The following is a 21079-nucleotide window of genomic DNA, read 5'->3' as shown; positions in this document are numbered from 1 at the left end:
TAACCACGGTATTATGATTGCCAGAATTCCACGTGCAAGCCCAATATGTCAGAATCACTAGCCGGTGATATGGTGAACCACATGAGGGCTCTGACACGCCAAGCAGAAAAGGACATCGGAAGCTCTGAGTCTCAGCTGGACGAAACTTTTGGAGAACGTTTTGCAGTGAGACCCGCGTAGTGCAGAATGGAGCCCTTAATCACGTCTTAACCCGGTTTGGTGCATTCTTGTGCTCCGCCGAAACAGTCATGCACTCACAATTGCAAATGTTCGAGCGCTGCAATATTCGAGCTCTTGACTCGAAGCTAAAGAAACATACGGTACATCTGGGCAAGGCTCCTTCCAGGCACATATACACAAAACGACTTAGCTTCAACCTTGGACCTGGTGCGCGGCATCATCATGGAACCACGGGTCTTGCAGGACCACTGCGATAGTCGGTCGAATCGCGGCGTCGAGCACGAGCACTTTCTTCAGCAGCCTAACGAGCGCGTCCGTGTCTTTATCATCAACACAGCCTCGACGTAGCTGCGTTTTACGTGATGTCCACCAGGCATCGGCCTGGTCGGGTGATATGGTCAGGTCAGGGCGCCATGACTGCCACTCTGAGGGTACGTAGCCGGCCATCTCAGACATGTGATACGGCAGGGCGGGCATGCCGTCGCCATGAAACATCGGGGCGCCAGTAACGATCTCGTAAATCTGCGCGAATGTATCAGGATATCGTGCTTCGAAGGAGGGAGCAGGAGAGGACGCACGACAGCACCGAGAGCCCAGACGTCGGCTGGGGGCTCGACGGGCGGGTTTTCTGTATTTCGATGACGCGAGCAAAGCCTAACTCTGGAGCGCAAGCTTCCACCGCACACTGGAAGTTCAGTGGTGGCGTTCCAGCTTTATGCGCTGCATTGAGTGTGGTTATGAAGCCGAGAGAGTTCTCAAGAACTCAGCTCACCATTGCCGAAGTCGAAGATCTTAGCCACAGGCGGATCGGAGCCGGCGAGTTTCTCATAGTACGTAGTGAGGTGGCACAGCGCGACAACATAAGCGGGTAACGAGCGCGTTTGTTTGGCAGCGGAGCAAGGCAGAACAATGGTCAGGTCGTATGGGCTGAGATCTTGCATCACATCGTCTTCATCCTGATGTGCGAGCTGCGGCATGGCAAACCCAACATTACCGAGGTGCAAGTCTACAGGCGGGAGTCAGGGAATCGTCAGCAGTGGAAGCGGAAACGTACCTCCGTGGACGATCCCTGTAGCGTGTAGGTGCGCTAAACCCTGCGCTAGACCGTATGCGAAAGCTTTCCGCCAATGCGGAGAGCGTCCGGGTGAAGGAAAGGAGACGATCGGCGCTACAACGTCCGTCACCAGAACAGAGTGAGCGCCGTTGGGACCGCGCAAGGTAAAGTGATCCAGCAGCGTCATAATATGTGGCGACGGCTGGCCATTGGGCATCACCGTTGAGGCTGCTTCAAGCATTTGGGCCTCCCGTATATGACCATCTGCCGCCGTTGTGATCTTCACTGCGACGAACGCTCCGCTTGAATCCGTCTTCTGAGCCAACCATAGGGCCGTCGCATATGACCCGAAGCCCAACTTGTGCATGATCCTATATTGGCATGGCTTGCTCGCAGAGTCCGTACGAGGAGACGAGCCGATAATGTCGCCAATGATGATAGGATGGTAGCCCCCGGGACGTAGCGGGTCATGTCCTCGGTAGTCTCCATTGAGCTGAAGTGGAAGTCATCGGGAATCAGGCCTGGTAATTCTGGCGCCATGTCTCTGTGGAGGATGGTATGAGGTCTGGACGGGGAGAAGCATACATGCTGCAGACATCGAGCCATTTTTGACCGTGTAAAAATCCGGTGTAGTCACAATGGAAATATTTTAAGTTTCGCTGTGGAAAGTTACATTGTCCATATTGGGTAGTAACATGACCAATCCTGGAAGGGTGTTTCTTCGAAGGATTGCCGGAGCAGGACTTTATCTTTCTTCACTGTATTCCTTTAAAAATCTTGTGGGAAAATAATTCTATCCAGGATATGTCAGGTGATTCGACTGATCCAACAGGGACCCACAACGATTCAACCTCCGACAGATATCGCTGATCTTGTTTTATCAAAAGTAATACACTTAGGTCACAAGGGTTCTTCTCATGTCTTTCCGAGACTCCAGGTTTCCGCACCTCCTTCATCCTTGACTATGTCAGAAGACCCTCTGTTCAGGCATGCTCAAGAACTGATCGAGGAAGGGGATAGACTTTTCTCGTCATTGCGCTCATGGGAAGCCGCTTGGGCTGAGCGGCAGCCGTTCCTGGAATCACGCAGCTACATGCTGCGCCCAAGGTATCGTCCTGGCTGGATCCCGTCATGGAAGGGCACGGGAATGCATCCAATGTATTTTGAGGACTCAATTACTCTTCCTGTAAGGGCATTGTATACTACGTCAATGATGAGCACTGATCGGGAGCAGATTCGGGATCATCTCGTTGACGCCACTAGGACGTCTGACGGGATGCTTGTATACATCAAGAGAGTGCGGACAGGAGACACCGAATCGCGCATAGCTACTATGCTCTCTAGTCCTCCATTGAGTGAGGACCCAGATAACCGCTCCGTTCCCATCTTGGAGCTGTTCCAGGACACAGATGACGAGAGTATATCATATATGGTTATGCCCTTCTTGCGTCTCATCGACAACCCTCCATTTGTGTTCATCGTAGAGATCGTAGAGTTTATGGAGCAAATTCTAACGGTATGCTGTCAGATTACTCTGTTGCGAGTAGAAAGCGTTCCTGACAACGAACGCAGGGTCTAGCATTCCTTCACAAACATGGCGTTGCGCACCGGTCAGTATCAACCCGCGTATTGGTTTTTCGTAATATCTTAATTGATATCGAGCAGAGATTGCGAGTACAAGAACTTGATGATGGATGCGCATGCAATGTATCCGCAAGGACATCATCCCGTCGCCACAATGTGCTTGCCCGATGGCATGACGGAAGCCCCTTATCTTTCTCGAGCAGACACAGGCATCAAATACTGTTTCATCGATTTTGGTATCTCAGTACACTTTCCTCAGGACGTACGTCCTAAGCTCGTGGTCGGGACCGATGGACGAGATCAAGAAGTGCCCGAATTATCCATGAGAACTCCTTATGATCCTTTCAAAGTTGACGTGTTCATAACGGCAACGTGCTTCAACATGAGCTCCACAACGTACGTTATCATGATAAAATGGTTTGCATTAGCGACAATGGTCTGATATACCCTCCAGAAATTTTCTAACATCGACTTCCTAGTTCCCATGATAGAATCTATGACACAGCGCGATCCTTACTGTCGGCCCAGTGCGGCGGAGGCTTTGACTCAATGGCGGAGTATTCGGAGCACAATTTCGAGCGTTCACTCGATATGGAGGCCTCGGCCTCGCCAGGAAGGAACAGTATCGACGGTGTTCAATGAAGCTGTATACTTTGTCAATGCGGCAGCGCATTTGAGTAAGCAGCTGTTTAAGTGGGCTTCAGATTTTCAGGGGTAGATCTACTTGTTCCAGTCTGGTGGATACCGTTTTGCCCGTACTATTTTGCTCGCAGAAATTCACAGCCATTGGATGCTCTGCGGACCTACAGACCCAAGTGTGCATTCGCGCGTCCTCAAGGTGTCTTATGTTGCCTCTTAATGTGTCTCATGACACGACAATAGCGAACTACTCAACCTGACATTCCTCAAATGGAATATGTATCTTGCGTTTCGCACGTCCGTGTGTGTCCGGTGCCTAGTCGCAGGTTCCTTGGTCTCGACGTCTTGACGTCGAAAAATCGACTGTGATTTGGGCTGCATCACCGTGCACAGGTATTTTATACAGATGGACATCCACCTGTGTATCATAAGAGTTGCACGCGATGCATATATTCATAGAGGAGAGGGTATCTAGAAGCGCTAAATGTACTTGTCTACCATCTTATCTCCGATTCACGACTAGAAATGTATCGGAGCGAATAATCCGTGAAATCCTAGTAACCGTAAGGTCTGATAGCCTATGAAGAGTCGAGGCCCATTGGCACTTGCCATCTGCGTGGTGGTAGAAGATGCAGGCCTGGTGGATGAGGCTTAGGCACTGTCACCCTCCAAAAATTCGGGCGGAATCTGCATAGGAGGCTCAGAGGCCATAGGCGGCAATGTAGGAGCCAAGTCTGGTAGCTTTGATAGCAAGGAGGCTATGCCCCAAGTCAGTAGTCGGAATTAATGATGTATGAGACGAAGGTATCTCACCTAGTTGAAGTCTGACCTCACGTTCCGATCGAATGTATCCCGCTTCCAGCTTGCTCGCAGTATCCCACTGTGGAATATCTACCTCTGAAACAACGGAGACGTCTCGCACAGCGTTTGTGGTTTTCTGACGCGACATAAGTCTTGCAGTTTGTAGATATAGAAACATATCTCACCAAAATGTCTGCGCGGAAGGCTTGAAGCGACTGCTTCGCCTTGTACAGACGCACCTTGAGGTCACTACCGATATATTGTATGGCAGGACCCTTTCGTTGCCACTGTCCGGACGACTCAGCCTCTATATCAAGAGCATTTATGACGTTTGACATCCTGAAGATTGATTCGATGAGCCCAGTATCTCGAGAAAGCTCCATCCGTTGAGAGAACTCACCGATTCACAAAACGATCCCATTCTGTGAAAAAAGTAGGTCTCTTAGCGAGGATCAACTCAGCTTCTTGAGGTTTAATCCCTGTTCGCAGCTCATTGATCGCTTGAAGGACAGCTCTGCCTTGCTGAGCAACTGATTTGGCGGCCCACCGGTCGTTGATCAAGTTGTAGCCATGGTGAACCGCTGCCATGGTAGCAAGGCCTCCTGCGTAGATGCCGACCCAGGACGCAGCACTGTCGACCATACTGTAATATGGTAATGTCCGTCTGGTCTCAGTCAACAACCGTCACTGCATCCGCCGCACTGACAATAGTATCTACCTACTTTGAGATAGAGTGTTGTCGATAGACTTGGAAGAAATACGAGCGAAGGCGCCGTAGTGACCGCTTTTGTCGTCCTCAATGTATCAAGGCTGACCAGTGACGGCACAGCGGAAGTTTATGTGAATGCTACAATGAAGGAGGAAATGAAGCGGGAGTGGAAAATTGACAGCTCACTGACGTCCTATATAAGCTATCACCTCAGCTGCTTTCAAGCTGAAAAAATCAATCTCAGGAATACAATGGACGCTAAGATCTCTTGAGCAGTTGTGAGGCCAGGATCCGCGCCAGCTGGGTCACAGAACATCAGAATGATTCCGATGCGATACGCGGTGCACGCGGTTGTGATTGCTTGCTCAGCCTGACAGCGACACATCAAGACGAAAATCTCTCGAAGCACAGCCCACGATTACGACCTTATTGTCCACAAGCGACGTCAATCAGAAAAGGAACAACAGCCGTACTACTGTTGCAAGCATTTGTCAACCGAGTATCCGTCGGAGATTGAATGTTTGTGGGTCCCTGTTTGATGTTTGATGGAGGTGATCTGGCGGATCACCTGATGATACAGGTATAGTGATGCTATCTCTCTTCGAACCTACTACACCTTCCGCCCTCCTCCATTCTTGATGATGTCCAAAGACTCTTTGGCTTTGCGCGCTCAGGAACTGATAGAGGAAGGTGACGAGATTTTCTCGTCATTGAGTTCATGGGAAACCGCTTGGGCTGATCGGCAGATGTTCCTGGAATCTCGCGGCTACATGCTGCGCCCAAGATACCGTTCTGGCTGGATCCCGTCGTGGAAGGGCACAGGAAAGCATCCAATGTTCTTTGAGGATTCGGTTATTCTTCCTGTCAGTAAAGCCGCGTACTACGTCAACCATTCGCACTGACTTGAATCAGCTCCGGGAGCATCTCATCGATGCTACTAGAATGTCTGACGGAATGCTTGTATACATCAAAAGAGTGAGGACGGGAGATACCGAATCGCGCATAGCCACCATGCTCTCTAGTCCTCCATTGAGTGAGGACCCGGAGAACCACTCCGTCCCCATCTTGGAGCTGTTTCAGGACGCGGATGATGAGAGCATATCATATATGGTTATGCCCTTCTTGCGCCTCATCGACGAACCTCCCTTCGCGCTTATCGAAGAGATCATGGAATTTGTGGACCAAATTTTAGTGGTACGTTGTTAGATTCCTCTTGCAAGTAGAAAGTGTTCCTGACCGTCAACAGGGTCTAGCGTTCCTTCACAAACATGGCGTGGCACATCGGTGAGTGCCAACGCGTGCATGGGTCCTCATAATATCTTGATTGGTAACGAGCAGGGATTGCGAGTACAAGAACTTGATGATGGATGCGCACGCAATGTATCCGCAAGGACATCATCCTGTCGCTACAATGTGCCTGCCAGATGGCATGACGAAAGCTTCTTATCGTTCTCGAGCAGACGCAGGCGTCAAATACTATTTCGTCGATTTCGGTATCTCGGTACACTTTCCTCCGGACGTGCGACCCAAGCTCGTGGTCGGGACCGATGGACGAGATCAAGAAGTGCCCGAATTATCCATGAGAACTCCTTACGATCCTTTCAAAGTTGACATGTTCATCATCGGAAACGTTTTTCGACATGAGCTCCACGACGTACGTTTTACGATACAATGGTTTGCATTAGCGACAGCGGTCTAATGTGCATTCTAGAAATTCTCTAACGTCGAATTCCTTGTTCCCATGATAGAATCTATGACACAGCGCGACCCATCCTGCAGGCCCAGTGCGGTGGAGGCTTTGACTCAATGGCGGAATATTCGAGGCACAATCTCGAGCGTTCAATTGAGGTGGAGGCCGAGGCCGCGCGAGGAAGAGCCGGTGTTGACGGCATTTTATGAAGCTGTATCGTTAGTAAGCACTGCAGCGCACTTCGGTAAAGAGCTGTATAAGTGGGCTGCAGGTTCTCAGGGTTAGGTATACTTGTTCCAGTCCACAGTGATTTCTGTCCTCATGTTACACAGTTCGTATTGCATCGGGATTCGGATGCAGTTGCTTGTCCTTTATTTGCTCATATAGAACACAATTATCCAGTTTTGCACACTCCACGAACGGCTGGAAGGCTGCGCTGTATGTCGAGTATCCCGCTTGAGTGTGTCCGTACAAAAGTATTGGTTTAGCTAATCCATCCAATCTCCATTAGGCTCTGTTGTTCGCCATCATTGCAATTATAGGGCCTCGAACTCAAGGCGATGTCAGCCAACGTTCCCATGAATGCCGCTATTCGTCACGACGAGCAGCTAGCTTCAATCGTTCAGTCCCGGAATTGCAGTGATTGTTCGGCTATCGCGGATCTCATCAAGCAGTGAGAAGCCAGCCATGAGGTTTCATCTGAAGGTAGTTTTTTTTTTCACAGACGTACCACTGGTACATGAAAGCATGGCTGGCCGGCTTGTGCAAGTTCCGAAAAACAGGAATGTAATTTGGCGGGATGATCACGGCACATAGTGAGGATAGACAGGGCTACCAACCAACCCCGAAATATGGCTCCGCGTGTGTAACATAGCTTAAATGTTTCATCCACGCGAGAATCATACCATGGTGCCTGTATTTCGATTGTTCAGTGTAACCAATGCTCGCGAAAAGTATATATCCGCTTACTAGCATCATTGGAATGATTGTTGACATCAGAGAACATTTGTTCAGGGGATTCTAAGGTATCGCCTGCGTCGATCGGCGGTAGGGGCAGCAACGACATCACCCTATCGATCAAGCCCGCTGGAAAATCTTGTGAGAATCGGACTAAGTGTCTGTCTTTCGGGTACATATCGTACATAGATTGTCCCTTGTGGCACTAGAATTCCAGGAGGGAACATTTTCCGCTGCTGTTGAACCAAGTCTGCGTCTAACGGTATTCGTCGTTTTCTGTTTTGAAAGGAGTCGCCTTAGCATACACTTGGACGCCATCGTATACACCCGAAAAGCACTGTACCAATATATCCGCTCGGAAAGCTCCTACCGATCGCTTCGCCTTGTACACCTTTTGCTTTAGTGTATTTGCAAATGCTGGTCTGTTCCGCTGCAACCAGCTTGCACCTGAAGCGGCTTCATCCCAGATGTCTAGAGCCTCACTCATGCTACAGGATCCACAAATTAGCATTAAAAATATCATTGTCAATCTCGCACTCACTCCTTCGCAAATTCATCCCAATGAGCGAAAAATTCAGGTCTGAATCGCATGATCAACTCGCACTCCGCTGGCTTGATGGTGGATCTCATGTCCTCAATTTGTTTCATGGTCGCTTTGAGTTCCTTGATGTGCAACTGGACGTCCCATTCCTTTCGGTCTCCAACTAACTGCCAGGTAGCTAGGCCCGCAGCATACATGCCGATAGCACCGGAAACCGTACCAAAGCTCATGTCTCAGCTGCCCTGACTCTTATTTTAATGCGCAAACCGAACACATCAGCGGAAAGAAACGTACTTGAGCTTGCGTTCTCCGAGTAGAAAAAGCTGATTGAGACACTGCTTCCGTAGTGTTGTACGTGACTGCAAAGCAGCCGAGGAGTCCCTGAGGTCGCAATAGCGGTGAGGAGACTCGGTGCCAGTGCAGCCATGCCCTTATATGCACGCTGTACTACCGCGCATCATGCCGACCGCGTGTGCACTCGACTGCAAAGCTTAAAGGCGCTGAAAACACGTAATGAAAGCTCTACGAGTGTGCTCACCTTGTGGTGTGATGCAGTTGCTTCAGGTACTAGAGCTTCGTACCGCTCAGAGAAGCGAACGGCTAGACCAAGAACATCGTCAAATTCACAGCCGTCCGCAGAGAGTAACCAAAAGTGGTGAATCTTTTGTTCTCATACTCAGCGACGTCAAGATTCAATCAGAACAACAGAACGGCTGTATCTAGGTGCATTTCTAAACCTTCCTGGGCGGCAGCGGAGATTCATGCTGTCGGAGTTTAAACTTGAACGCTCTGTGGGTCCATCTTTGCTCAGATCACACGGTGCTCAAGTCACAAGTGCTTGACATCGTCGCTGTCCGCCCTTGCCACGTCCGCACGCTGAGCATCTAACCCCCCCGTTCATCATGTCTCATGAAAACCGTCCTAAGCGTACTCCTCAAGAACGTTTGCGGGACGCAGACAGGTTGTACTCTTCTCTGCGTTCATGGGAGAAAGGCTGGGTAGACCGGCAGCCGTTCCTCGAATCGCGGGGGTATATGCTGCGCCCACGATATCGTCCAGGCTGGGTTCCTTCGTGGAGGGGAACCGATGAGTATCCTTGGTTATTCGAGGACTCAATCAGCCTACCTGTGAGCGATTTATTGTCGATAATCTCAGTGTGGCGCTAACGCGAAGATAGGTGCGGGAGTACCTGACCGATGCAACCAGGATAGCTGATGGGATGCTTGTATACATCAAGCTGGTCAAGACTGGAGATAATGAGTCTCGCATAGCAACCATGCTCTCCGACCCATCCTTCCGCGACGACCCAGACAATCATTCTGTACCTATCCTAGATACATTTCAAGATGCAAAGGACAAGAGCATATCATATCTGGTTATGCCATTTCTTCGTCTCATCGATGAACCTCCATTCGCGCTTGTTGGGGAGGTTGTCGATTTTGTTGATCAGATTCTCAAAGTACGTTCGACCACGTCATCTTGAATTTGTATGGCTCATCCCGGGCGTTACAGGGATTGCAATTCCTTCACAAGCATGGCGTGGCACATCGGTGAGTACGAGCTACCCTATCAGTGTATGATGGCATATATTGAGCTTGCTTAGTGACTGCACGTATAAAAACCTGATGATGGATGCAAGCGAGATGTTTCCGCAGGGATTTCATCCAGTGGACCAGACAAGTCTCCCGGATGGAGAAACAACAGCTCCTTATTATCGTCGCACGGACGTTCATGTCAAGTACTACTTTGTCGACTATGGCATATCCGTTCACATTCCGCGAGATGCACAATCCAAGCTAGTGGTCGGAGTCAACGGACGGGATCAGGAGGTGCCTGAGCTATCTGATGATACCCCCTACGATCCTTTCAAAGTCGATGTGTTTATCATTGGCAACGTCTTCCGCCATGAGTTCTACGAAGTGCGTTGTCATCGTCTACATTGTGCACCTTCTCATAAAAAGGGCTCCTAGAAATACTCTAACCTTGATTTCTTATTGCCCGCGATGAAGTCAATGCTGCAGAACGATCCAGCAAGAAGGCCTAGCGCTTCCGAAATAGTCGCTCAATGGCAAACCATCAGAGACACTATCTCGCCCGTGCACTTGATATGGAGGCTAAGGCCTCGCGCAGAGGGCTTCGTCCTTACGGCGATTAATGATACCGTGTCTTTGGTTGGTTCTGCTGCTTACTTTGGCAGATTATTGTTCAGTTGGGCTACTGATATCCAGTAGTAGTCACGCGAATTCTGTGTATGTCCTTCACTACAACGCTTTTTGCGCTCTGCTCCAGCATGTACCTACGGATCTTGAATATTCTCTATCTCTTATCCCGTGTCGGATGTATGTGTTGTTGTCTTCTGCTATCTTAATTTTGATCGTAAGGATGACTTAGAAACACGCACTGCAGGATCATGCAGTATCTCCCTGCGGCAAGGATGATGTTGCAGTATGCAGAAGATAATGTATGTTGTCTCCAAATGATGGTAACCGGCCTTACACTGATGATGCTCGTGAGATTGTTATAAGGGTGACTTATAATCCGGCGGTGCCTTGTATTTATACGGCATTGTTGAACATGTCCTTCTGCTCCTGTAGTTCGTACATATTGGCAATCGAACACAGGATCAAAGGGCTCTAGAATTCGAGTCATGCTGCCGCCGGATTACGATTTATTGTCGCAGAACGAGCAAAATCACTATCATCATTCGTGGAAACAGTCCAATCATGTAGGATAATCCAGACCGGGAAAAAAATACATTCTCCGTCCTGCATATTCGGGCGAGAACTTAAAGTTTATGTAATGATCCCACAACCTCTGAAATGCGGCATATCCGAAGTCACTTTCAGCACAGTTTCAATGTTGCTGTTACAGTCGTAAAGGTGCGGATGACCATAGTCATTGAGGCCTATAGTTTGACATATCTGTATCTTTGGCGTATAAACGCGTATGAATTCGGACCCTCCGGTCTGATTGTTCATGTAAGTAATTTGGGACATAAAATTGTGACACACTTCTGTCGATAGAAGGCTGGCATACAATGAAAAGACGAGTGTCGCTTACTCAAGCGTCATGCAATGGCAGTGGATACTATGACAAAACGCGTGAGGAATGCCCGCGCTCTTGATTCTCCGATGCGGTCACGTACTGACTTAACTTCGTCAACCTACGGGGACCCTGTAGTCCAGGCCCTATATTCACCACGAAAGACACGTTGTCCCAGACGCGGCCGGCCAACTGATCTGAGCCAAAAGAAGACGTTTGTTACAACGAGCTGCTGCAGCAGAGGCGCTCACATCATGCGTGTTCTTATGCTAGCATGGTAGATAGAAGAGATAGGATTCACACTTAAACTCGACACAAAGCTCCGGGTGCATAACATAGTCCTACACACGTGCATCGACACAAAAATCATACCATCGAGCCTGTGTTTCAGCTTCTTTCATGAAGAAACATTCGCAAAAGATCATCCACTGCTTACCTGCGTCAATAGCAGCGGATGAACTGGTGACGTCGGCGAGCATGTGCTCCAGAGACTCTCCTGAGTCAATAGATGGCAATTGGGGAATCATCAATGCCATCCTATTGAGTAGAGGTGCTGCATACGATTGTGAGAATTGGAGCATAAGTCCATCTCCCAAAGTACCATCATACCTAGAGTGCGCCTGATGCCACGTGAATCACAAGTGGGAACACCCGGCGGGATGGCACCAGTTCTGCGTCGGACGGCATTTGTCGTTGTCTCTTAAAGAGAGATCTCTCAGCCATCTGTGGACAGACGTACAATGATTAAACTCATACCAATATATCCGAGCGGAAATTTTCCACCATATTTATCGCCTCACGAATATCTTGCTTCAGTTGACTTGTAGGCCCGAATTTCTGCCAGTAACTTCCACCTCTGGCCTCCTCATCCCAGACAACTATAGCCGCATTCATGCTGCACAATTTACAGATCGGTACGAATGAGACTTTCATTGCTGTTTGCACTCACTCGTCCATGAATGTGTCCCAATGATCAAAAAAGCCAGGTCTGGATTCTGAGATCAATTGCTGCTCGGTCGGCTTCATGTTGGACCTCAGATCTTGAATATTTTTCATGGTTGCTCTGAGTTCCTTGACGAGCTCTTTGGCAGTCCATTTTGTAGTGGAAATGGCACCCCAAGTTGCAAGACCGGCCGCGTATACTCCGATGCCGCCAGAAATGGTGCCAAAGCTCATGGTCGTCCTTGCGCTTATTGTCCGACTCCTAAGCTTGATCAGTGAGAACCCGCCTGGCAAACTAGATGAACTGAGAAACGTACTGTGGTGTACGTTCCCCGGGTGCGGCGAGATGAATGGCGCGGTACTACTGTTTTTGTAAAATGGTATATGACTGGGCAGCAGGTGAGGAATAACGAAACCCGTAAGTGATGACGAGGTGACACCGCTCATGGTTCCGCGTCCTTATATGTGCGCATGGGAATGCAATGACTAGACAACTGCCTGAGGTAATCTGACTTCGTGCTGCCCCAAGGAGCCACCTAGTCAAGCGAATGGGTAGCTAGTCCAGACTCACTGCATCTTCACAGAGCTTCCGAAGAAGGCGACCATGGAACGATGCCTGCTATTGTTCTCGCAAGTGACGTCGGAATTAATCAGAACAAGAGAGCGGTTGCATCGCCGTAGCAATTCCTCGGGCGGCTATTCCGATTGTCGGAGCTTGAACTCTTCAATTGTGGGTCCATGGGATGGTCCTGCTTTTCGATCACATGATATTGATGAAAGCGTGAGCCTCGTTCGTCCGTGTCCTGAGCATCTGTCCCTTCATGTCTCATACAACCCTCCCAAAGCGTACTCCCCAAGAGCGTTTACAAGAGGCCGACAGGCTGTACTCTAAAATTCGCTCATGGGAACGGAGTTGGGTAGATCGACAACCGTTCCGCCAGTCGCGGGGATACATGCTGCGCCCACGCTATCATGCAGACTGGGTCCCTTCATGAAGGAGGACAGGTCAGCATCCTAGGTCATTTGAGGACTCTATCCCTTCACCTGTAAGTCTTTCAATATCAGCCACCTCGAGGGATACTAATTCCGATATAGGTGCGGGAAAATCTCATCGACGCAACCAGGATAGCTGACGGGATGCTTGTATATATCAAGCGGGCGAAGACAGGTGATGACGAGTCTCGCATCGCCACCATGCTCTCCAGTCCACCTTTGCGCGGCGATCCGGAGAACCATTCTGTCCCTATCCTAGACTCATTCCAAGGTGCCAATGGCGAGAGCGTATTATATCTGGTCATGCCATTTTTCCGTCTCATCGATGAGCCTCCATTTTCCCTCGTTGTAGAGGTTGTTGAATTCATTGATCAGATCCTTGAAGTACATTCGACTATATTATCATGATTTCGTGTGACTTATGCTGTGCGTTACAGGGACTGCAGTTTCTTCATAAGCATGGTGTGGCACACCGGTGAGCATGAGTGGATAACTTAAGGTTTCCTCGTCTCATTGAGTATCCCAGCGACTGCACGTATAAAAATCTGATGATGGATGCGCGCGAAATGTTTCCTCGTGGACACCATCCAGTGAGAGAATCAAAGCTTCCAGACGGACAAACAACAGCACCTTATTATCGTCGTGCGGACGTACATGTCAAGTACTATTTCGTCGACTACGGTATATCCGTTCACTTTCCCCCGAACGCACAGTACAAATTGGTGGTTGGAGCCAAAGGAAGGGATCAGGAGGTTCCCGAGCTCTCCGAGGACCAGCCCTATGATCCGTTTAAGGTCGACGTGTTCATAATAGGGAATGTCTTTCGTCATCAATTCTATGAGGTACGTCCCCAGTTGCCCAAATAAGCAAATTGTCGCTCATACTTTCTCTCAGAAGTTCTCCAATCTCGACTTCTTGTGGCCAATGGTGCTATCGATGACGCAGGATGATCCTGCACGAAGACCCAGCGCTGCCGAAGCAGTTGCTCAATGGCAGATCATTAAAGTTACCATCTCTCCCGTGCTCTTGAGATGGAGGCCCAAACTTCGCACTGAGGACGTGATCCTGACGGCGATGTATGACACTGTGTCGCTACTCGATACTGCTGTATACTTCGGCAGACGGCTTTTCCGTTGGGCTACTGATATTCAAGGGTAAGCCCGCAAAATTTACGTATGTTTTTTGTTACGAGTTTTTTGCTGTCCACTGTAGCGTATACCTGTCTTGAATATTCCCAATCACATTGTGGGCTTGATCCATATACGTGTAGATCACGCTCTTCTACTCTAGATCTACGCTCTCAATCCTTTCAGTTATCGTGATCGGTGGTGTTCTGACATCCGCAAGAAGGGAAATGGCTCGAGATCCAAAACCCGTGAAGTGACTGTGTAGCGAGGCCCCGAAGAGATTTCAGAGAACAGCGCTACAGGTGTCGGCCTCAGGCTGTGAGGAGATGAGCTCCCGCAGCACCTGTTATCAATCAGCCACAGAATCAGAGGGCTCTAGAAGCTGGAAATAGCCACAATTGCACGCAGAGTCGATGTAACGCATTGTTTGCGGAATCAGATTGACCACAAAGGTAACTTGAAAAGGAATTGGTCCCGTATGTCATCAAATCAAATTACGAGGACCCACAAAGCCAAACAGATTGTCGCCCGGGCTGCCACGGTCGTGACGGTGAAACTGCTCCACATCCCTCTTCTTCCATTCCGCTCCGCTCCCAATGGTGCATCCAAACAAACTTAACGATGCATTCTAAGTTTGGACATTTTTGGGTGAATATACAGCTGAATTCACGGCAGAACTGAGTCTTGTGATGAACGCACGTGCTTAAAGTTGTTAGTAGACAGGACATGGGTCTCACGAGGACAGCGCACACCCCGGAGTTGCAACAAGAAACCTTTAACCAGCGAGATTATCTTGGTGTTATTGTTTCTATATTGCAATGACAAAGCAACCGCGGGCTCTACAACGCCACAGACATCGCGAGATAGGTGCCGAACGGTGAGCAGAATGAATACACTCTGAAAAACAAACAACATTTTCCACTCGTGCAACAACGTGTCGATGGCGAATGCGATGACCCACTGGCAGGCACAGAATCAATGACGCTTCGGACACGAGGCACCTGAAGAATCAGTGAATAGCGTAACCTGTGCTAGCCGCTGCCGTGGTGAACCGAGCATCTGTGGACCAAGTCATGTCCCATCGTGCACAAGCGTGCCCCGAAAAGGTCTGCTTGTGTTGCAGAACAAAACGTTTCTGGCGCTAACCTCACATGGGAAATTCGACTAGCCGAGATGGCCATCCATTGTGCATCGTTTGATCAAAACCCTAGCGCAGTCCGACGACTCATCCATGACTGCTGCGTGGTGAATATTCGCATGGTTGCACTCACAGGCGTTGGAAACGTTCTTGAGGATCTGTGAGCACAAACGAGCTGACGGCTGTCTGCTTACATCCCTTATCGTGCTTGATCTTTCTGACAGGCCGGCCGTCATCCTACTGTGCCTGCAACAGATGTACATATCAGGAGCGGTAGTGGGAGTTCACTCGGAAGTCCGCCAAACCAAAAACTAGGGACGCCATTACCCAGTGAAGCTCGCTGCCTCATCATATTCTGATGACTGCCCAACTTGAGGCACAGAACATCGTTGAGCTCCATGAGGAATCGAGGGCTATCTCAGTTACAAATATCCTGTTAAGCGAGGGTTCTTCCGCATGGCAGGATCCCGGGCAGCCGCATGACCTCTGCTGTCTTCCCGAAGTTGTTCCCGAAGATTGATAACGCACGCATGCGCAGCCAGGATGAGAGATGCGATGTTGGAGTTTTGTTGTATTCCCCTGGTCGGCAACAAGGATGAATCTCTCTGTGCAGTACGTACCAATGCTACCACTGCTTCCGACGATCGGACGATACGTTGAGGCAATACCTCCGGGACGCTCAATGTCAAAGACAACGGTCTAATGAACAAGACTCTTGTATGCTTTGTGCATGCATAATTTGTTTTTTAAAAAATTAAAAGACGTTCGCTTACAATAGATCCGACTACGCACAGATCCATGTGATCAAGTCCTGAAGCGCTCAAGCTTCATCCTGGCCCTGGCTTCGGGTTGAAGAGCGATATTGTTCGCAAATTCTCTGGTGCAGGTCCATCGGCATCCAATATCTTCCGCGCGCGATCTGTCTGTCATTGCCAGAATCGGATGATCAGATGACAACATTCATTCGATAAGCAGAATGACTCACAGTAGCCGCATTTGCCATTCCTCGCTCGAGACCCTCTAGCAAGGTACATGCCTTACACAGATCATTGCTGGACATATAGCCGCAGCGCTTACATGTTTCTGGAAATAGAAATGCAGATCATGTCGGCGGCAACCTCAGACTGCGAATGGCGACACATACGTTGAGCCTTTTGCGTGGCCTTAACTTCCTCCTTGACCCCAAATGCCTCGCCAGAATGTATGATATCGATGATCGCACTCGGTCGCGCTGCCTCGAGGTCTTTGAGGAATGCTCGTGCATGACCTCGGTAAGCGTCGGGAGAGTAGATGCATTCTGTGGAGAAATAATCCAATTTCTTAAAGTAAGCGTACCTAACATTTGTGTCGCGTTTTAGACATAGCCGCCGTGTTATGAAACGGCTGCTCACATTACAATCTCTTTTTCATATACATATTTGAACGGTTTTGACCGCTTGATCGTGTCTTCGCCCTGCGTGCAAATCATAGTACACCGACCAAGACGAGCTATGTCGCCGCGCATGACTGACGTTGAGATCAGCCCCTAATTCGCCAATCGGACTGATCAACTACTCACTGTTCATAAGCACGGTTTCTGCGATGTCATCGGCGTTATGTCCAGTAACTATATGATCGACATGTAGGGCGGCCGCGCCACGATCAAGAGCCTGTCGACGGAAAACCCCGCAGAATGTGCAATTATTTTTCTTGCCAACCTGCGAGACGATGGCGTCCATCGTCCAGCCATAAAGCTCGTCGTACGAAAGAATTTTCAAAGGCATGTCGTATTGCTGTTGGTTCCTCTTGACCGTCTGATGAGGGATATGGTCAAACATTGATGCCACCAAAATTGTCAACGAGACCACTGACTTCTAGCGAATCATCGCGGTATCCAGTAATGCCTTCGTCAATGGATAGAAGAAATAATTCTAGGCCGTATAGGTATCGGTCGTTCAATGTCTTCATAACATAAGCAAGTACTGTTGAATCTGCGCAGGCACCTCGATGGGTGGAATACGTAAATTTACGATAAAGGGAAACATACCTTTGCCTCCAGATGCACCGATGGCGACCCGGTCTCCTGATTTGAACAGCTTGGCATTTGTAATTGTGTTGTGTACCTCTGTCTCGAACACCCAGAAGAAGCATTCCTTGCATATTTGCTGGCCCGTCTTTGGTCTTTTGAGGATGGGCCGAGCATCGTTGCAGAGAGCACAGGTTCGCGGCGGCATGACTGTTCTTGCCCAAGTCACGTTCTTGCCAAATGCGGTAACCGATCGCAGATTTGTCAATTGCGCTCAACTGTCTCGAATTTCTAGACAGGATCAGCTTCCTCAAAATCACTCTGCTGTATCTAGCTCAATATGCCTAGAGAGAATAGAAAGCGAGGCAGAAAGCACAAAAAGCCGAAGGAAGAACTGTCGCAGGCGGGTCATCAGGAGGTCGTCGCGCATGCCAGTGAAGCCGACTACGAACCACAAGCCGGGCCTTCTTGGATAGTACCGGCTCCTGCCCAGTCTGAAGTCGATCGAGACGCGCCGTTCGGGTACGTTGATCCAGAAGTCAAGGCGTATTTCCGCACTGTCGACGTGCAGATCCGCGAATGGCAGGAGCAGAGTGGCGCCATGCAAGACAACGATGATGTCGATCCCAATGAAGGTGTGTTCATGCGCCGAATGCTTCTGAGAATATGTGGAATTTATATATGATAATCAGACCGAACGCTTTTCTTTGTCTCTGCTCTTACGGAAATGTCTGGCAAAGAGAAACAGCTTGCTACAGATCCAGACTGTTCGACCATGCTGGAGAGGATGGCCTATTCCATGGACGATTTCGTTCGGCGAGTTTTTATGGACAGACTTATGGGATCGTAAGTTCTACAGTCAATAGGGACTTGCGCGCATCTCACTGACTGCCAATCTGAAGGTTTGAGCAATTGGTTACCCATAGGTTTGCCTCGCATGTATGTCAAACTATGTTTGCTGTTGCGAGCGACACGGTATTAAGAGAGGTTTGTGTAACATCATACACTACGATCGGATGTTGTTAACATGTAAATAGGCCAGGGGTATCATCGCTTCCGCAACGGAGTCTTCTGATGTTGGGGAATTGCGAACGTTGACACGCCTTGTGATTGATGCTTGCGAGGTTAGCTAAGCTGCTGCTTGTGCACGATGACGAGTTGACAAACGGACTTCAGGAAATGCTTCCATCACTACCATCGCTGGTCGTGGACCCGTTCGCTTCTCACGTTATTCGTGCTCTCCTTCTCCTCTTAGCACCTGACTGTTTCCCGAAAGTTGATGGCGGTGCCGGTTCCGTACGATCTAAGAAAAGCGCCTCCTACAAGGTTCGCCAAGGGCCTATGAAGTCGGTGTTCTCTGATAGGGAGACCGGCACTCTGGATACTACAGCAAAACGCGCACCTCCAGAGTTTTACGAGGTCGCGAAAAAATTTGTCCTCAAGCTTCGCAAGGACCTCGGTGACAACGAAGTGCGCGCATTAGCTGCGGACAAAGTCGCCAGCCCCGTGCTTCAGGTGAATTTGTGGCAATACCCGTGGTACCCGCACATACGATACTGATGTATGCGCGTCACAGATGCTGCTTGAAGTAGAAGCAGGCTCTGACATGGCAGATACTCCAGGTTCCATGATGGACCGAGCGCTGGCAGGGCTCATCACGCTTTCCCGTTCGTTTTTGCGCCTTACTAGGACGCCAAATGTCACTGACACTCTATACAGATCAGGATGATTCGGTCGAGCCTGAAGCGTCCGATTACTTGATGACCCTGCTTCGAGACCCCACTGCTTCGCATCTGCTGGAAACGCTCGTGCACCGGTCGCCTGCCAAGGTATTCAAGGTTCTGTGGGCAACCTATTTCCGAGGCAAATTGCCGAAGCTTGCCGTGCATCCTGTTGCCAATTTCGTCGTCGCGAAGGCTCTCGAGCGCGTAGATGCAAGCGAATTAGAGGAGGCATGCCAGGAGTTGGACAGCGTCCTCGGAAAGATCATCAGTAGGCGCTCTCTCATCGGAATGGAGCTGAGCTATATCATCAAGCTGAATTCTGTAGAGTCCTCTCGAACTGGCGTATTGCGTGCTCTAGTGGACAGAGCTGCGGCTCTACATGCACATGAGGGGCGAATCGTCCAAGTAAGTATCACCCAATCATGGTCTGTCGGTTAACTTATTCGTAAACTATAGGCAGTTTGCGCCGCATTCGAGCTCACTAGTTCAGAAGAGAGGGAATTGGCTGTTCCCTGCATACTACGAACATTAGCGCTCAATGCAAGAAATTACCCCTAGCTTTGTGGGTGTTATCTGATTATCCTGTTGTGTAGGACTACAAGGCCGCAATGTCTACACAAGCTGAGTCCTCGTACACACCCGAAGGCACAACCTCGAACAGACGAGCTGGAGTCAAAGCCGGGGACAATCCACTGGAGCCCAAGCTGCAGGGTTCACTGCTTCTGCAGTCCATGCTGCGTCTACCGTCGCCCTACAACGAGTATGTACTTGATAGGTCGGCATTGTTCTCCCAAAAATACCCTGTTTGTTGTTTTTGACAGAACCTACAGCGTTTTATCCCTCAGCATAGACGAGTTGATCGCGATGGCCCACAGCACGACGAGTTCGCGTGTGCTGGACGTTCTGCTTGAGTCGCCCACAGTATCCACCAAGGCAAAGCGGAAGTTCGTGCTCGCATTTATTGGACACTTCCACACGCTCGTGGATGATCGGATCGGTAGCAGGGTTGGCGAGCGGTGTTGGGCGTATGCTGACCCATATTTGAAGGTCGGTCTATCTACACTCCGTATTACATCTTAGACTGACAGAAGGGTGGATGCCTAGGGAAAGATCGCTCGTTCAGTGATACCTCATGAGTACTTTCTCGCCGGCTCAATGTATGGCAAATTCTTCACTCGCAACCTCAACTTGCACCTTCTCCAGCGCAAACCCGATCAATGGAGAGACCAACAATCCGTGTCGAAAGCTGCGTCTTCTGATTCCGTTCGGTCGAACCTAGCCCAGCTGTCTGCGGTTACCGCTACTGCAGCTGTAGAGGTCACGCCTGCAGACGAGGCAGGCGCAAGCGCAGACAAGCCAAAGAAACGGAAGCATAAAACAGAGCCTGAGGACGAAATCGACGCTCTCTTTAATGCTAGGCTTAGCAATAAGATCAGGAAGGGCGGTCTAGGTGCAGGAAAAGACGCTGAACAGCAGAAACCGAACTTCGCAAACGACCTCGAGGATGAGCAGAGTGGCGAGACAAGAAAGCAGGATATCTCGACAGCGGAGGACAAGGACCTGAAGGACGTGTTGGGTGCTATACGAGCAGCGCCGAAGGACAATAGCAACCATCGGAAGAAAGTGAAGAAGCGATGAAAGTGATTCATTGGAGTGGCAGCGTCGCGAAATACCTACAATATTATAAGTACCCTGTCATTGCGATGTCTCCATCAACATCAGGGTGCGCTCTCCTCGTGCAGTGGAGTTGACCAAGTTTCCTCGTATGTCTGGGCCAATTTTTGGGTGCGGATTCATGCGCACGGTATCTAGCAATGCATCCTTTTGGTCTAGTGTTAAGCCAGATGCATACTGTTGCGGCAGCTGAAAGCAGTCAGACAATATCGTAACAATATTTCAAACGTATAATAGTATATCTCGATTGAAATTTCTAAATGAGGACCACGCAGCACA

The 21079-nt window shown here is 49.5% G+C and overlaps 11 protein-coding genes across 11 annotated transcripts; 5 read left to right on the top strand and 6 right to left on the bottom strand.

The window, feature by feature from the left end:
* Window positions 1–284: 284 nt before the first annotated feature.
* Window positions 285–1840, bottom strand: LAESUDRAFT_740320 (kinase-like protein; the record flags this gene model as incomplete). Its single annotated transcript, XM_040911074.1, has 6 exons — window positions 285–702; window positions 759–791; window positions 824–900; window positions 953–1186; window positions 1235–1727; window positions 1820–1840. 6 exons carry the CDS (start codon window positions 1838–1840, stop codon window positions 373–375), a joined length of 1188 nt encoding a protein of 395 aa, XP_040770635.1. The 3' UTR covers window positions 285–372.
* Window positions 1841–2109: 269 nt separating this feature from the next.
* On the top strand, window positions 2110–3616 carry LAESUDRAFT_719438 (uncharacterized protein). Its single transcript, XM_040907627.1, has 5 exons — window positions 2110–2420; window positions 2469–2750; window positions 2807–2844; window positions 2900–3214; window positions 3273–3616. The coding sequence occupies exons 1-5, from the start codon at window positions 2199–2201 to the stop codon at window positions 3295–3297; spliced, it is 882 nt and encodes a 293-aa protein (XP_040770634.1). The 5' UTR covers window positions 2110–2198; the 3' UTR covers window positions 3298–3616.
* A 314-nt stretch (window positions 3617–3930) lies between these two features.
* On the bottom strand, window positions 3931–5371 carry LAESUDRAFT_808588 (uncharacterized protein). The gene is made up of 6 exons (XM_040914077.1): window positions 5158–5371; window positions 4981–5105; window positions 4659–4922; window positions 4444–4597; window positions 4271–4394; window positions 3931–4215 (listed from the first exon to the last, which is right to left on the bottom strand). The coding sequence occupies exons 3-6, from the start codon at window positions 4898–4900 to the stop codon at window positions 4109–4111; spliced, it is 627 nt and encodes a 208-aa protein (XP_040770633.1). The 5' UTR covers window positions 4901–4922; window positions 4981–5105; window positions 5158–5371; the 3' UTR covers window positions 3931–4108.
* Window positions 5372–5608: 237 nt separating this feature from the next.
* LAESUDRAFT_639482 (uncharacterized protein) lies at window positions 5609–6942 on the top strand (the record flags this gene model as incomplete). The annotated part of the gene is made up of 5 exons (XM_040903545.1): window positions 5609–5830; window positions 5880–6161; window positions 6214–6251; window positions 6303–6621; window positions 6679–6942. The coding sequence occupies 5 exons, from the start codon at window positions 5609–5611 to the stop codon at window positions 6940–6942; spliced, it is 1125 nt and encodes a 374-aa protein (XP_040770632.1).
* Window positions 6943–7450: 508 nt separating this feature from the next.
* LAESUDRAFT_808586 (uncharacterized protein) lies at window positions 7451–8733 on the bottom strand. Its single transcript, XM_040914076.1, has 7 exons — window positions 8694–8733; window positions 8450–8645; window positions 8156–8397; window positions 7958–8102; window positions 7800–7890; window positions 7627–7743; window positions 7451–7570 (listed from the first exon to the last, which is right to left on the bottom strand). Exons 3-7 carry the CDS (start codon window positions 8383–8385, stop codon window positions 7557–7559), a joined length of 597 nt encoding a protein of 198 aa, XP_040770631.1. The 5' UTR covers window positions 8386–8397; window positions 8450–8645; window positions 8694–8733; the 3' UTR covers window positions 7451–7556.
* Window positions 8734–8984: 251 nt separating this feature from the next.
* LAESUDRAFT_690312 (uncharacterized protein) lies at window positions 8985–10540 on the top strand. The gene is made up of 5 exons (XM_040906063.1): window positions 8985–9282; window positions 9333–9614; window positions 9668–9705; window positions 9759–10074; window positions 10126–10540. The coding sequence occupies exons 1-5, from the start codon at window positions 9058–9060 to the stop codon at window positions 10384–10386; spliced, it is 1122 nt and encodes a 373-aa protein (XP_040770630.1). The 5' UTR covers window positions 8985–9057; the 3' UTR covers window positions 10387–10540.
* A 1093-nt stretch (window positions 10541–11633) lies between these two features.
* On the bottom strand, window positions 11634–12592 carry LAESUDRAFT_719433 (uncharacterized protein). The gene is made up of 5 exons (XM_040907626.1): window positions 12457–12592; window positions 12147–12401; window positions 11954–12092; window positions 11807–11896; window positions 11634–11750 (listed from the first exon to the last, which is right to left on the bottom strand). The coding sequence occupies exons 2-4, from the start codon at window positions 12371–12373 to the stop codon at window positions 11807–11809; spliced, it is 456 nt and encodes a 151-aa protein (XP_040770629.1). The 5' UTR covers window positions 12374–12401; window positions 12457–12592; the 3' UTR covers window positions 11634–11750.
* Window positions 12593–13239: 647 nt separating this feature from the next.
* LAESUDRAFT_767619 (uncharacterized protein) lies at window positions 13240–14516 on the top strand (the record flags this gene model as incomplete). The annotated part of the gene is made up of 5 exons (XM_040913770.1): window positions 13240–13516; window positions 13570–13607; window positions 13659–13974; window positions 14027–14286; window positions 14423–14516. Exons 1-5 carry the CDS (start codon window positions 13277–13279, stop codon window positions 14514–14516), a joined length of 948 nt encoding a protein of 315 aa, XP_040770628.1. The 5' UTR covers window positions 13240–13276.
* Window positions 14517–14880: 364 nt separating this feature from the next.
* Window positions 14881–15369, bottom strand: LAESUDRAFT_30285 (uncharacterized protein). The gene has a single exon (XM_040901896.1). The coding sequence runs from the start codon at window positions 15172–15174 to the stop codon at window positions 14926–14928; it is 249 nt and encodes an 82-aa protein (XP_040770627.1). The 5' UTR covers window positions 15175–15369; the 3' UTR covers window positions 14881–14925.
* Window positions 15370–16224: 855 nt separating this feature from the next.
* Window positions 16225–17610, bottom strand: LAESUDRAFT_754125 (uncharacterized protein; the record flags this gene model as incomplete). The annotated part of the gene is made up of 7 exons (XM_040911849.1): window positions 16225–16320; window positions 16383–16480; window positions 16542–16732; window positions 16789–16903; window positions 16956–17190; window positions 17249–17367; window positions 17424–17610. 7 exons carry the CDS (start codon window positions 17608–17610, stop codon window positions 16225–16227), a joined length of 1041 nt encoding a protein of 346 aa, XP_040770626.1.
* A 46-nt stretch (window positions 17611–17656) lies between these two features.
* On the top strand, window positions 17657–21046 carry LAESUDRAFT_740317 (ARM repeat-containing protein). Its single transcript, XM_040911073.1, has 12 exons — window positions 17657–18037; window positions 18095–18248; window positions 18305–18389; window positions 18440–18526; window positions 18579–18917; window positions 18979–19069; window positions 19122–19394; window positions 19452–19531; window positions 19583–19666; window positions 19720–19901; window positions 19957–20173; window positions 20231–21046. Exons 1-12 carry the CDS (start codon window positions 17743–17745, stop codon window positions 20762–20764), a joined length of 2421 nt encoding a protein of 806 aa, XP_040770625.1. The 5' UTR covers window positions 17657–17742; the 3' UTR covers window positions 20765–21046.
* Window positions 21047–21079: the final 33 nt, after the last annotated feature.

This window comes from Laetiporus sulphureus (genome assembly GCF_001632365.1).
Source record: "Laetiporus sulphureus 93-53 unplaced genomic scaffold LAESUscaffold_1, whole genome shotgun sequence".
In the NCBI taxonomy this organism is placed as follows: Eukaryota; Fungi; Basidiomycota; class Agaricomycetes; order Polyporales; family Laetiporaceae; genus Laetiporus; species Laetiporus sulphureus.
The sequence above is the reverse complement of the archived record's forward strand: the minus strand, read 5'-3'. Positions and strand labels throughout refer to the sequence as shown.